This window comes from Scomber scombrus, chromosome 6 (genome assembly GCF_963691925.1).
Source record: "Scomber scombrus chromosome 6, fScoSco1.1, whole genome shotgun sequence".
Taxonomy (NCBI): Eukaryota; Metazoa; Chordata; class Actinopteri; order Scombriformes; family Scombridae; genus Scomber; species Scomber scombrus.
The window spans coordinates 501,972-515,613 of NC_084975.1; the positions used below are offsets into that span (position 1 = coordinate 501,972).

At 42.9% G+C, this 13,642-nt stretch overlaps 3 protein-coding genes across 3 annotated transcripts in view; 1 reads left to right on the forward strand and 2 right to left on the reverse strand.

Annotated features, from left to right (window-relative positions):
* The window catches only part of deaf1 (DEAF1 transcription factor), a 15,315-nt gene extending 6,700 nt beyond the window's left edge, over nucleotides 1–8,615 (reverse strand). Inside the window, exons 1-7 of the mRNA XM_062420504.1 lie at nucleotides 8,420–8,615; nucleotides 3,848–3,954; nucleotides 3,026–3,152; nucleotides 2,781–2,807; nucleotides 1,527–1,676; nucleotides 928–1,067; nucleotides 478–543 (exon numbers count right to left, since the gene is read on the reverse strand). Coding sequence (XP_062276488.1) covers nucleotides 478–543; nucleotides 928–1,067; nucleotides 1,527–1,676; nucleotides 2,781–2,807; nucleotides 3,026–3,152; nucleotides 3,848–3,954; nucleotides 8,420–8,615 — 813 coding nt within the window. The remainder of the gene's footprint in view (nucleotides 1–477; nucleotides 544–927; nucleotides 1,068–1,526; nucleotides 1,677–2,780; nucleotides 2,808–3,025; nucleotides 3,153–3,847; nucleotides 3,955–8,419) is intronic.
* Nucleotides 1–13,642, forward strand: part of LOC133981671 (cytosolic 5'-nucleotidase 1B) — a 114,393-nt gene that overhangs the window by 36,357 nt on the left and 64,394 nt on the right. The window lies entirely within an intron of this gene.
* On the reverse strand, nucleotides 10,759–13,298 carry bet1l (Bet1 golgi vesicular membrane trafficking protein-like). The gene is made up of 4 exons (XM_062420501.1): nucleotides 13,263–13,298; nucleotides 12,923–13,008; nucleotides 12,696–12,752; nucleotides 10,759–10,984 (listed from the first exon to the last, which is right to left on the reverse strand). The coding sequence occupies exons 1-4, from the start codon at nucleotides 13,279–13,281 to the stop codon at nucleotides 10,817–10,819; spliced, it is 330 nt and encodes a 109-aa protein (XP_062276485.1). The 5' UTR covers nucleotides 13,282–13,298; the 3' UTR covers nucleotides 10,759–10,816.

Here is a 13,642-nt window from a genome sequence, read left to right on the forward strand (position 1 = left end):
AACACTGGGAACACTGGGAGCACTGGGAGCACTGGGAGCACTGGGAACACTGGGAGCACTGGGAACACTGGGAACACTGGGAACACTGGGAGCACTGGGAGCACTGGGAACACTGGGAGCACTGGGAGCACTGGGAACACTGGGAGCACTGGGAACACTGGGAACACTGGGAACACTGGGAGCACTGGGAGCACTGGGAACACTGGGAGCACTGGGAGCACTGGGAACACTGGGAACACTGGGAGCACTGGGAGCACTGGGAGCACTGGGAACACTGGGAGCACTGGGAACACTGGGAACACTGGGAGCACTGGGAGCACTGGGAGCACTGGGAGCACTGGGAGCACTGGGAACACTGGGAACACTGGGAGCACTGGGAGCACTGGGAACACTGGGAGCACTGGGAACACTGGGAACACTGGGAACACTGGGAACACTGGGAACACTGGGAACACTGGGTTACAGGATGTGACTCACCGCAGTCAGGTCGTCACAGCAGGCTGCACAGGTACAGGAGGCAGCATGAGGGTTCAGGATACGCTCCTGATAACACACACACACACACACACACACACACACACAGGTACACACACACACAGGTACACACATTAAAAACATGTAAAACATCTTAATGTGTTGTTGTGTGTGTGTACCTGTGTGTGTGTGTACCTGTGTGTGTGTGTACCTGTGTGTGTGTGTACCTGTGTGTGTGTGTACCTGTGTGTGTGTGATTCAACGCTATACAAATAAAGATTGATTGGTTGATTGATATGTGTAGTACTTTATGTAGTATTATGTGTAGTACCTGTATGAGGCAGAGCAGAGGTACTATGTAGTACTTTATGTAGTACTGTGTAGTATTATGTAGTACCTGTATGAGGCAGAGCAGAGGTACTATGTAGTACTTTATGTAGTACTGTGTAGTACCTGTATGAGGCAGAGCAGAGGCCTCCCAGCGTATCGGATGCTTCTCTTCCAGTCTTTGCTGCTCGCTCTTCCGGCCAAACCTTCAAACTCTGTGGGAGTTAACCACTGATGGTTGTGTTTCACACAGCGACCTTTGCCCCCTGAAACCACACAGAGAGGGTTAGGGTGAGGAGCAGTGAGGAGCAGAGTTAGGGTTAGGGTGAGGAGCAGTGAGGAGCAGAGTTAGGGTTAGGGTGAGGAGCAGTGAGGAGCAGAGAGGAGCAGAGTGAGGAGCAGAGTTAGACTGTGAGGAGCAGAGAGGAGCAGAGTCAGACTGTGAGGAGCAGAGAGGAGCAGAGTCAGACTGTGAGGAGCAGAGAGGAGCAGAGTGAGGAGCAGAGTCAGACTGTGAGGAGCAGAGAGGAGCAGAGTCAGACTGTGAGGAGCAGAGAGGAGCAGAGTGAGGAGCAGAGTCAGACTGTGAGGAGCAGAGAGGAGCAGAGTGAGGAGCAGAGTTAGACTGTGAGGAGCAGAGTTAGACTGTGAGGAGCAGAGTTAGACTGTGAGGAGCAGAGAGCAGCAGAGTGAGGAGCAGCTGAGCTAATCTGAGGAGTGGTCACCTGATCCGAGCCGGTTCTTGTAGAGGACTCCGCTGGTGTTCCTGCATCGGACCGGCAGCTCGTTGTTGTAGACGGACGGGTCCCAGTTGTACTTAGAGCAGGAGTCTTTGTCCTGGGGGGGGGTCAGAGGGGTGGGAGGAGTCTGTGGGCCTGAGGGACGCACAGGAGGACGAAACAAACACACATCAAGATCAGGTTTACACTGTTTATCAGCTGTGTAATGATTCCTCCTGTTACAATGGAAGTGATGGAGGACTAAACCCACAGTCCTCCTTCTGTGGAAACATGGATTTAAAGCTAATATGAAGCTTCAGTCGTCTGAATGAGTCAAATCTTCATCTTCTATGTGTGAGCCAGGTGGGGAGTTCTGGTCCTCTGTAATGAGGCCAACCAGGAAGTAACTTAAAACTGCATTCTATCAAAAGGCCACCAGGGGGCGACCGTTTTGGTGTCAAAAGGACTTCCGTCTCTATACAAGTCAATGGAGAATTCACCAACTTCTCACTTGATTTCTAACATCAGTAAACGTTTTCAAAATGTGTTTATGGTCTCAATCGCTAGTTTAAAGCCTTCTTCAATGCAGTATGATGTTCATTTGGGACATTTTGGCCTCCCTGATTTTATATGTGACGATAAAGCAGGGTATGCATTAGGGCGTGGCTACGTGGTGATTGACAGGTTGATTGGTTCACAGGTTCAGGAGGGCGCCTCATGCTCCTCCTGATGCCCATATAAGTAGAATCCCTGTTTTTATTTTTCCCAGCATGCACCTGAAATGTTCAAGATGGCGCTGCTCAGATCCGATACTATATGCCAGTCTATGGTTTGAACGTTACAGTGTTTTTAGTAGAAAAGTCTTTTTGTTACTATACTTCCACCACAGCTCAACAGGGAAACACTAAGAGGGAATCTGATGCTAAAAAGACTGTAAATGTGTCAGATATCACTTGATATGACTAACTCACACTGATGAAGCTCAATAGAAGCTGATCAGATACTTTAAATGACTGTGAGGAAACACTGTGATACAGTCCTCCATCACTGAACACTGGAAGCACATCTGAAGCAGATCTTTTAATAGTCAGTATGATCAATCTTATTAAAATAACCAAAAGGTGACACCAACATTAATGTTGTTATTCTAGACACAGCAGATTAATCCAAAGGTAATAAAACAGTGTGACGACGCTCTGAACATCAACAACAGTTTGACAGATTTACTTTTGAAATGAAGAATGAGTAAATTACACTTACTCAGAAAACATGAGGAATGTGTTTGGTCTGGAATCAGAAGATGAAGAACATAATATGAACATAATATGAACATAAAATGACTTTCTTTATAAATGTAAGTTTGTAATAATGAAGTGTGATTTCTGCTGCTGTAGTTTGGACCCATCAGAGATAATCTGATGACACACACACACACACACACACACACACACACACACACACACACACACACACACACACACACACACACACACACACACACCTACCTGGTGTGATGGAGTTGGCCGACTTGAGACCTGCAGCCTCCACGATGCTGGCGTCAGTGTGAACGACGATCAGAGTGGCCTTCTGGGTACCGAGACCTTCACCCAGCTGCAGGGTGGTCCTGCCACTCTGTGACACACACACACACACACACACACACACACACACACACACACACACACAAACACACACACACACACACACACAGTTACAGGTGAGCAGTATATGAGGAGGGCAAGCTGAAGCTCAGTGCTGTGATTTGTCCCTTTTCAGAGTTTCTTTAGATGATATTTGACCAGCTGAGATTTTAGAGCAACATGTTAAACAGCAGCATCATTAAAACGTTAAAAAGTAATTTCTATGAACCAGCAGTCTGCAGAACAGCAGCTAAAACATCTGGGAGCAGAAATGATCCACAACAACAGTTTATGTGAGGTTTACAGGTTATATGAAGTACACGTGTTTCTCCACTAGATGGCAGTGTGCGTTCATTTAAAGCTTTAACCTGTTCACAACACAGTCAGGAACTCTTCAGATACATGACTGCTGCTTTACACTCACTGGGCTCACTGGGCTCACTGGGAACACTGGGAACACTGGGCTCACTGGGAACACTGGGAACACTGGGAACACTGGGAACACTGGGCTCACTGGGAACACTGGGCTCACTGGGAACACTGGGAACACTGGGCACACTGGGCTCACTGGGAACACTGGGATCTGTTCCTTTAAACCTGGTTCCTGCTATCTTTAATCACAGACTGCGTGTACAGCGTGACACTGAGCATGTGCAGTAGCGTGGTCATCAGAGCGCGTTGACCTACCAGCACGTGTTCAGGGAGGCTTCCTGACGTTGCGACCGTGGTGGTGAAAACGTTGTCGTCCGCAGAATGAACGTCCCCCACCGTCACCGCCGTCACTGATGTCACCTCTGATCAACAACAGCAGAGTCACAAGTTACAGATTCTATTGGTCGGTGGTATCGGTTAGTATTGATTGGTACTAGTTAATATCGGTTTGTATTGATTGGTATCGGTTGGTATCAGTTAATATCGGTTGGTACCAGTTAATATCGGTTAATATCGGTTGGTATCAGTTAATATCGGTTAATATCGGTTGGTACCAGTTAATATCGGTTGGTACCAGTTAATATCGGTTAATATCGGTTGGTATCAGTTAATATCGGTTGGTACCAGTTAATATCGGTTGGTACCAGTTAATATCGGTTAATATCGGTTGGTATCAGTTAATATCGGTTAATATCGCTTGGTACCAGTTAATATCGGTTGGTACCAGTTAATATCGGTTAATATCGGTTGGTATCAGTTAATATCGGTTAATATCGCTTGGTATCAGTTAATATCGGTTAATATCGGTTGGTACCAGTTAATATCGGTTGGTACCAGTTAATATCGGTTAATATCGGTTGGTATCAGTTAATATCGGTTGGTACCAGTTAATATCAGTTAATATCGGTTGGTACCAGTTAATATCGGTTGGTACCAGTTAATATCGGTTAATATCGCTTGGTACCAGTTAATATCGGTTAATATCGGTTGGTACCAGTTAATATCGGTTGGTACCAGTTAATATCGGTTAATATCGCTTGGTATCAGTTAATATCGGTTGGTATCAGTTAATATCGCTTGGTACCGGTTAATATCGGTCGGTACCGGTTAATATCGGTCGGTATCGGTTAATATCGGTCGGTATCAGTTAATATCGGTTGGTAATAGTTAATATCGGTTAATATCGGTCAGTACTAGTTAATATCGGTTTGTACCTGTTAATATCGGTTAATATCGGTTGGTATCGGCTGGTACCAGTTAATATCAGTTAATATCGGTTGGTATCAGTTAATATCGGTTAATATCGGTCGGTACCGGTTAATATCGGTCGGTATCAGTTAATATCGGTTGGTACTAGTTAATATCGGTTGGTACCAGTTAATATCGGTTAATATCGCTTGGTACCAGTTAATATCGGTTGGTACCAGTTAATATCGGTTAATATCGCTTGGTACCAGTTAATATCGGTTGGTACCAGTTAATATCGGTTAATATCGGTTGGTACCAGTTAATATCGGTTAATATCGCTTGGTACCAGTTAATATCGGTCGGTATCAGTTAATATCGGTTGGTATCAGTTAATATCGGTTGGTACCAGTTAATATCGGTTAATATCGGTCGGTATCAGTTAATATCGGTTGGTATCAGTTAATATCGGTTGGTACCGGTTAATATCGGTTGGTACCAGTTAATATCGGTTGGTACCAGTTAATATCGGTTGGTATCAGTTAATATCAATTAATATCGGTTGGTACCAGTTAATATCGGTTGGTATCAGTTAATATCGGTTGGTACCAGTTAATATCGGTTAATATCGGTTGGTACCAGTTAATATCGCTTGGTATCAGTTAATATCAGTTAATATCGCTTGGTACCAGTTAATATCGGTTAATATCGCTTGGTATCAGTTAATATCGGTTGGTACCGGTTAATATCGGTCGGTATCGGTTAATATCGGTCGGTATCGGTTAATATCGGTCGGTATCAGTTAATATCGGTTGGTAATAGTTAATATCGGTTAATATCGGTCGGTACTAGTTAATATCGGTTGGTATCAGTTAATATCGGTTGGTACCAGTTAATATCGGTTAATATCGGTTGGTATCAGTTAATATCGGTTGGTAATAGTTAATATCGGTTAATATCGGTCGGTACTAGTTAATATCGGTTGGTATCAGTTAATATCGGTTGGTATCAGTTAATATCGGTTAATATCGGTTGGTACCAGTTAATATCGGTTTGTACCTGTTAATATCAGTTAATATCGGTTAATATCGGTCGGTACCGGTTAATATCGGTCGGTATCAGTTAATATCGGTTGGTACTAGTTAATATCGGTCGGTATCAGTTAATATCGGTTGGTACCAGTTAATATCGGTTGGTACCAGTTAATATCGGTTGGTATCAGTTAATATCAATTAATATCGGTTGGTACCAGTTAATATCGGTTGGTACCAGTTAATATCGCTTGGTATCAGTTAATATCAGTTAATATCGGTCGGTATCAGTTAATATCGGTTGGTACCAGTTAATATCGGTTAATATCGGTTGGTACCAGTTAATATCGGTTTGTACCTGTTAATATCAGTTAATATCAGTTAATATCAGTTAATATCGGTCGGTATCAGTTAATATTGGTTGGTATCAGTTAATATCGGTTGGTACCAGTTAATATCGGTTGGTATCAGTTAATATCAATTAATATCGGTTGGTACCAGTTAATATCGGTTGGTATCAGTTAATATCAATTAATATCGGTTGGTACCAGTTAATATCGGTTGGTATCAGTTAATATCAATTAATATCGGTTGGTACCAGTTAATATCGGTTGGTATCAGTTAATATCGGTTAATATCGGTTGGTACCAGTTAATATCGCTTGGTATCAGTTAATATCAGTTAATATCGGTCGGTATCAGTTAATATCGGTTGGTACCAGTTAATATCGGTTGGTACCAGTTAATATCGGTTGGTATCAGTTAATATCAATTAATATCGGTTGGTACCAGTTAATATCGGTTGGTATCAGTTAATATCGGTTGGTACCAGTTAATATCAGTTAATATCGGTTGGTACCAGTTAATATCGCTTGGTATCAGTTAATATCAGTTAATATCGGTCGGTATCAGTTAATATCGGTTGGTACCAGTTAATATCGGTTAATATCGGTTGGTACCAGTTAATATCGCTTGGTATCAGTTAATATCAGTTAATATCGGTCGGTATCAGTTAATATCGGTTGGTACCAGTTAATATCGGTTGGTACCAGTTAATATCGCTTGGTATCAGTTAATATCAGTTAATATCGGTCGGTATCAGTTAATATCGGTTGGTACCAGTTAATATCGGTTAATATCGGTTGGTACCAGTTAATATCGCTTGGTATCAGTTAATATCAGTTAATATCGGTCGGTATCAGTTAATATCGGTTGGTACCAGTTAATATCGCTTGGTATCAGTTAATATCAGTTGGTACCAGTTAATATCGCTTGGTATCAGTTAATATCAGTTAATATCGGTTGGTATCAGTTAATATCGGTTGGTACCAGTTAATATCGGTTAATATCGGTTGGTACCAGTTAATATCGCTTGGTATCAGTTAATATCAGTTAATATCGGTCGGTATCAGTTAATATCGGTTGGTACCAGTTAATATCGGTTGGTACCAGTTAATATCGCTTGGTATCAGTTAATATCAGTTAATATCGGTCGGTATCAGTTAATATCGGTTGGTACCAGTTAATATCGGTTGGTATCAGTTAATATCGGTTGGTACCAGTTAATATCGCTTGGTATCAGTTAATATCAGTTAATATCGGTTGGTACCAGTTAATATCGGTTGGTACCAGTTAATATCGGTTAATATCGCTTGGTACCAGTTAATATCGGTTAATATCGGTCGGTATCAGTTAATATCGGTTAATATCGCTTGGTACCAGTTAATATCGGTTAATATCGGTCGGTACCGGTTAATATCGGTCGGTATCGGTTAATATCGGTCGGTATCAGTTAATATCGGTTGGTAATAGTTAATATCGGTCGGTATCAGTTAATATCGGTCGGTATCAGTTAATATCGGTTAATATCGGTCGGTACTAGTTAATATCGGTTTGTACCTGTTAATATCGGTTAATATCGGTTGGTATCAGTTAATATCGGTTAATATCGGTCGGTACCGGTTAATATCGGTCGGTATCAGTTAATATCGGTTGGTACTAGTTAATATCGGTCGGTATCAGTTAATATCGGTCGGTATCAGTTAATATCGGTTGGTATCAGTTAATATCGGTTGGTAATAGTTAATATAGGATTTTATAATGTTTTGTGAATGTATTATTATTTTTTCTTTTGTTTTGTATTTAATTTATATTTTAGTTTATTTTGCATTTCTGTACGTAATATTATTTAGGTAAATCGTATTATATCTTATAGGTGAAGTTTTTAGATAAGCCCAGAATGGGTTTCTACCTTTATTTTTATTTTACAAATGTGCAAAATAACAATAAAAATAAATAAAAGCAATATTTTAATATCAGTTTGTATCTTTAAGTATTGGTTGGTATCCATTAAACTAAAAAATAAATAATTAACTTCGTTATAAATAAAGATTTGTGCACGTACCCCATTTAAGAACCACTGTGTTCATGAATAAACAGTGAAAACAGAGATGTAGTTACAGAAACTCTGCATGTGTGTGTGCAACAGCCCCCCCCCCCCCCCCCCCCCCCCCCCCCCAGCATTGGCCCCTGCAGCAGTGCCCCCCCCCCCAGCAGAGGCCCCTGCAGCAGTGCCCCCCCCCCCCAGCAGTGGCCCCTCCCTCCCGCCTTGCCTGCAAAAGCCGCCTCGGCCTCGTCTGGGTTCGGCAGGGACTCGGCTCCCATGTCGATGTTTCCCGGTTCGGCCATCACCGCCATCGCTGTGACTTCGGCCTCCGACTCGGTATCCGACCCGACTCCCGCCACCGGAGGCCCGATGGGCGGCTCGTGCAGCCCGAGCGCCTTCGTGGCCGAGTCCGCTTCGTCCATTCTTCCGCCGAACGACAGGAGCCGAATATATCCGAGCTGTAGCGGGAGAGCCGGGGAGCCACTGGCAGCGCGGAGGCTTTTCACGGTGAACCGGTAAAGGAACAAAAGTCTCTCCGAAACGGAAGAAACCGTCAAGCAATAAGAAGACCGAAGCCGCAGAAAAAGAAGGCCAAAACACGAGCCCGGTGGTTTGTTTTCCAACCTGAAAGAGATGCACCGGAAACAGCCGAGAGAACACGAGCAGACCCGGAACGAGACACAGCAGCCGGAAACTGCCGAGAGAACACGAGCAGACCCGGAACGAGACACAGCGGCCGGAAACTGCCGAGAGAACACGAGCAGACCCGGAACGAGACACAGCGGCCGGAAACTGCCGAGAGAACACGAGCCCACCCGGAACGAGACACAGCGGCCGGAAACAGCCGAGAGAACACGAGCAGACCCGGAACGAGACACACCAGCCGGAAACAGCCGAGAGAACACGAGCCCACCCGGAACGAGACACAGCGGCCGGAAACTGCCGAGAGAACACGAGCCCACCCGGAACGAGACACAGCGGCCAGAAACTGCCGAGAGAACACGAGCTTGCCCGAACCGTCCCGTAACGTCCAATACAGAAAAACATGAGGGAAATAAAGATCAAACAACTTTATTTAACTTAATTTTTTAACATTTCGACCAAGGTGAAACCCAGTGATTTACTCAGTAGATACTTTAATGATCCTTCACTGGGAATTGCTTCGTTTACAGCAGCTTCATCCACACTTAAGACATCACATAAACATGTCTCTGACTGTCTGTTATTGTGTGTGTAATAAATAATAACCAGTGAGACACTGAGGTTATGTGTTCATTATTTTCTCCAGTTTAAAGGTTCCAGTCTTTAGAGTCAGTATATTTCAGTCTGAGCACTGTTAAGATGGAAAATATCTTCATAATAATAACATATAATAACAATAATAACATGATTTAAATGGAGACTTTGTGTTAGCTTCTATTTAATTATTATTATCTACTCTCATTTTATTCATGAAGATAAGATATTAATGTTCTCTCTGAGAGCTTTATGATGGTTAAAATAAAGACAGTAACTTTTTACATAAATCATGTGGAAAAAAGGATCAATCAGCCCAAAATATTCCACAATTAAAACCATTTATTGCATGTTTAGTAATTTCAGCTGGAATGTAAAAGAGAAAATATCAGAAAATAAACTTTTAAATCTATTAAAAAAGGACAAGTTCACTATTTTTCTTCCATTGTAAACATTATGAAGGGATGTAATGGTCAGTATGAACAGGAGGAATCATTACACACACATAAACACACTTCATTTACTTTGGTTTTAAACTGACTGTTGGTTTATGATGTTTGATAAATAGTGAACTGGTCCTTTAAATCTCAGCAGTGATGGGCTCTGTAAACACTGAACTCCTACTTTCTTTTATTCTTCTTTAACATGTTTTTATGTCTTCCTGTCACATGTTCTGCTGTCCTCACTCAGTGTTTCATATCATTTATTCTGTTTCTTCACTTCATTACAAAGCACTGAGCTGCAGCTGTGAGAGCTGCTATTTAAAGGTGCAGCGTGTAGGATTCATGTCTTCTAGTGGTGGAGCCAGTGTTTGGTTATGTAGATGTAGATCATTGTAATGAACACATGAACATTCTTATTTCCATGTAATTATACACTAATTAAAACTGATTAATATTTATGAATATTTAATTTAATTTCTGTCATGTTTGTTCCTGCTATAGAAGCCACCAAATTCTACACACTGCACCTTTAAATAACGTTTATTATTATATTTAATTTGTAGGACACAATTTATGAAGTTTCAGTTCAGTTGTTTTGTGCGTCGCTTCAGGAGGAAGAATCACACCGAGGAGTTTAGTCTGTAATATAAAACACAGTGTGAACAAATCTGCTTTAAATTATCATCTAATCTGATGGAAGTCTTGGGGGGTTTGTCTTGATTGACAGCTTGATCAGCCTATCACACTCAGCCGTTGTGTTTGTCCCGCCCACCTGGCTGCAGCAGGAAGAGGACACAGGTGAAGCTGGGAGACGTCAGCGCTCTGCTCCGGTCAGCACCAGCAGCCCCTCCCCACACCCCCCCACCCCACACCACACCACCATCCAGGACAAAAACCTCTCAGATAGAACAACAGAGTCTACAGCATCTGGACCGGTTCTGGTGTCAGCGCTGGATCCTGGAGATCAGGTAGTAGAGCAGGAAGAAGACCAGGACCAGACCAACGGAGACGTAGCAGAGGATCCGCCGGTTGTCTCGACCCGATCGGACCATGGTGGAGAACCGCTTCACGCTGCCGGTCAACAGGCCCGTCGCACTCATGAAGTTTGAGTCCTGAAAGAAAAAGAACCGGAACGTTACACTTTACTATGTAATCCCAGGAACGTTACACTTTACTATGTAATCCCAGGAACGTTACGCTTCACTATGTAATCCCAGGAACGTTACGCTTTACTATGTAATCCCAGGAACGTTACGCTTCACTGTGTAATCCCAGGAACGTTACACTTTACTGTGTAATCCCAGGAACGTTACGCTTCACTATGTAATCCCAGGAACGTTACGCTTCACTGTGTAATCCCAGGAACGTTACGCTTCACTATGTAATCCCAGGAACGTTACGCTTTACTGTGTAATCCCAGGAACGTTACGCTTTACTATGTAATCCCAGGAACGTTACGCTTCACTGTGTAATCCCAGGAACGTTAGGCTTCACTGTGTAATCCCAGGAACGTTACGCTTTACTGTGTAATCCCAGGAACGTTACGCTTTACTATGTAATCCCAGGAACGTTACACTTTACTGTGTAATCCCAGGAACGTTACGCTTTACTATGTAATCCCAGGAACGTTACGCTTCACTGTGTAATCCCAGGAACGTTACGCTTCACTATGTAATCCCAGGAACGTTACGCTTCACTGTGTAATCCCAGGAACGTTACGCTTTACTGTGTAATCCCAGGAACGTTACGCTTTACTATGTAATCCCAGGAACGTTACACTTTACTGTGTAATCCCAGGAACGTTACGCTTTACTATGTAATCCCAGGAACGTTACGCTTCACTATGTAATCCCAGGAACGTTACGCTTCACTGTGTAATCCCAGGAACGTTACGCTTTACTATGTAATCCCAGGAACGTTACGCTTTACTGTGTAATCCCAGGAACGTTACGCTTTATTATGTAATCCCAGGAACGTTACGCTTTACTGTGTAATCCCAGGAACGTTACGCTTTACTGTGTAATCCCAGGAACGTTACGCTTTACTGTGTAATCCCAGGAACGTTACGCCTTACTGTGTAATCCCAGGAACGTTACGCCTTACTGTGTAATCCCAGGAACGTTCTACTTTACTATGTAATCCCAGGAACGTTACGCTTTACTGTGTAATCCCAGGAACGTTACGCTTTACTATGTAATCCCAGGAACGTTACGCCTTACTGTGTAATCCCAGGAACGTTACGCCTTACTGTGTAATCCCAGGAACGTTACGCCTTACTGTGTAATCCCAGGAACGTTCTACTTTACTATGTAATCCCAGGAACGTTACGCTTTACTATGTAATCCCAGGAACGTTACACTTTACTGTGTAATCCCAGCAACGTTACGCTTCACTGTCTAATCCCAGGAACGTTACACTTTACTATGTAATCCCAGCAACGTTACGCTTTACTATGTAATCCCAGGAATGTTACGCTTCACTATGTAATCCCAGGAACGTTACGCTTTACTATGTAATCCCAGCAACGTTACGCTTTACTGTGTAATCTCAGGAACTTTACGCTTTACTATGTAATCCCAGGAACGTTACACTTTACTGTGTAATCCCAGGAACGTTACGCTTTACTATGTAATCCCAGGAACGTTACGCTTTACTGTGTAATCCCAGGAACGTTACGCTTTACTGTGTAATCCCAGGAACGTTACGCTTCACTATGTAATCCCAGCAACGTTACGCTTTACTGTGTAATCCCAGCAACGTTACACTTTACTATGTAATCCCAGGAACGTTACGCTTTCTCCCAGGAGGACAGGAAGGACTCACCATGCCGTCCAGATACTCGTTCTGATCATCAGCTTCTCTGTCGATGTCGTACGCCAGCTGTCACACACACACACACACACACACACACACACACACACACACACACACACACACACACACACACACACACACACACACACACACACACACACACACAGAACCATTAAAACGACATAAAGACAGTCAAACAGTGATGTAATATAAGGATCCTGCTGGTTGTGACTCACAGATTTCAGTCTGGAGACTTTAGCAGACAGATTCTCTGCTAGACGTTTGTTCTCAGTGTCCAGCATGTCGTCAACAGAGCCATGACCTGCACACACACACACACACACACACACACACAGAGAGACACACACACACGCAAAGAGAGAGACACACACACACACACACACACACACACACACACACACACACACACACACACACACACACACACGCACACAGAGAGAGAGAGACACACACACGGACACACACGCACGTCGGTAGAAACACACTCAGTATTTTCTGATATTAAAGCTCTTTAACAGCTTTATATGAACTTGAATACGTGTCATAAATAAATACCTCTGTTCCAGTCCGCCATGTTGCTGAATGACGTCACGATCAGCTGTGACCACAACACGTCACCGCTTCTTCTTCTGCTTCCTCTTTGTACGGCTGGAACGGACTGTAACATAGGCGCCACCTGGTGGCTTAACACGAGTACTGCAACATTACACATTTCATTCACACAAATCTGTTTAATTCATTAATTTAAAACAAACTAAATAAAACTTTTTTTACATTTTTATTTAGACTAAATGAGAACAATTTTATTTCTGTTTTTTTTTACAGCAGTGAGTGATAAAAATCGTGTTTTGCATAAATTCATAGTTTTGGTTCATTTCTCATGCCAGGGTTTTTTTTAGATTTAGTAGCATCTTAAGATAAATGTTCAGGTTTAG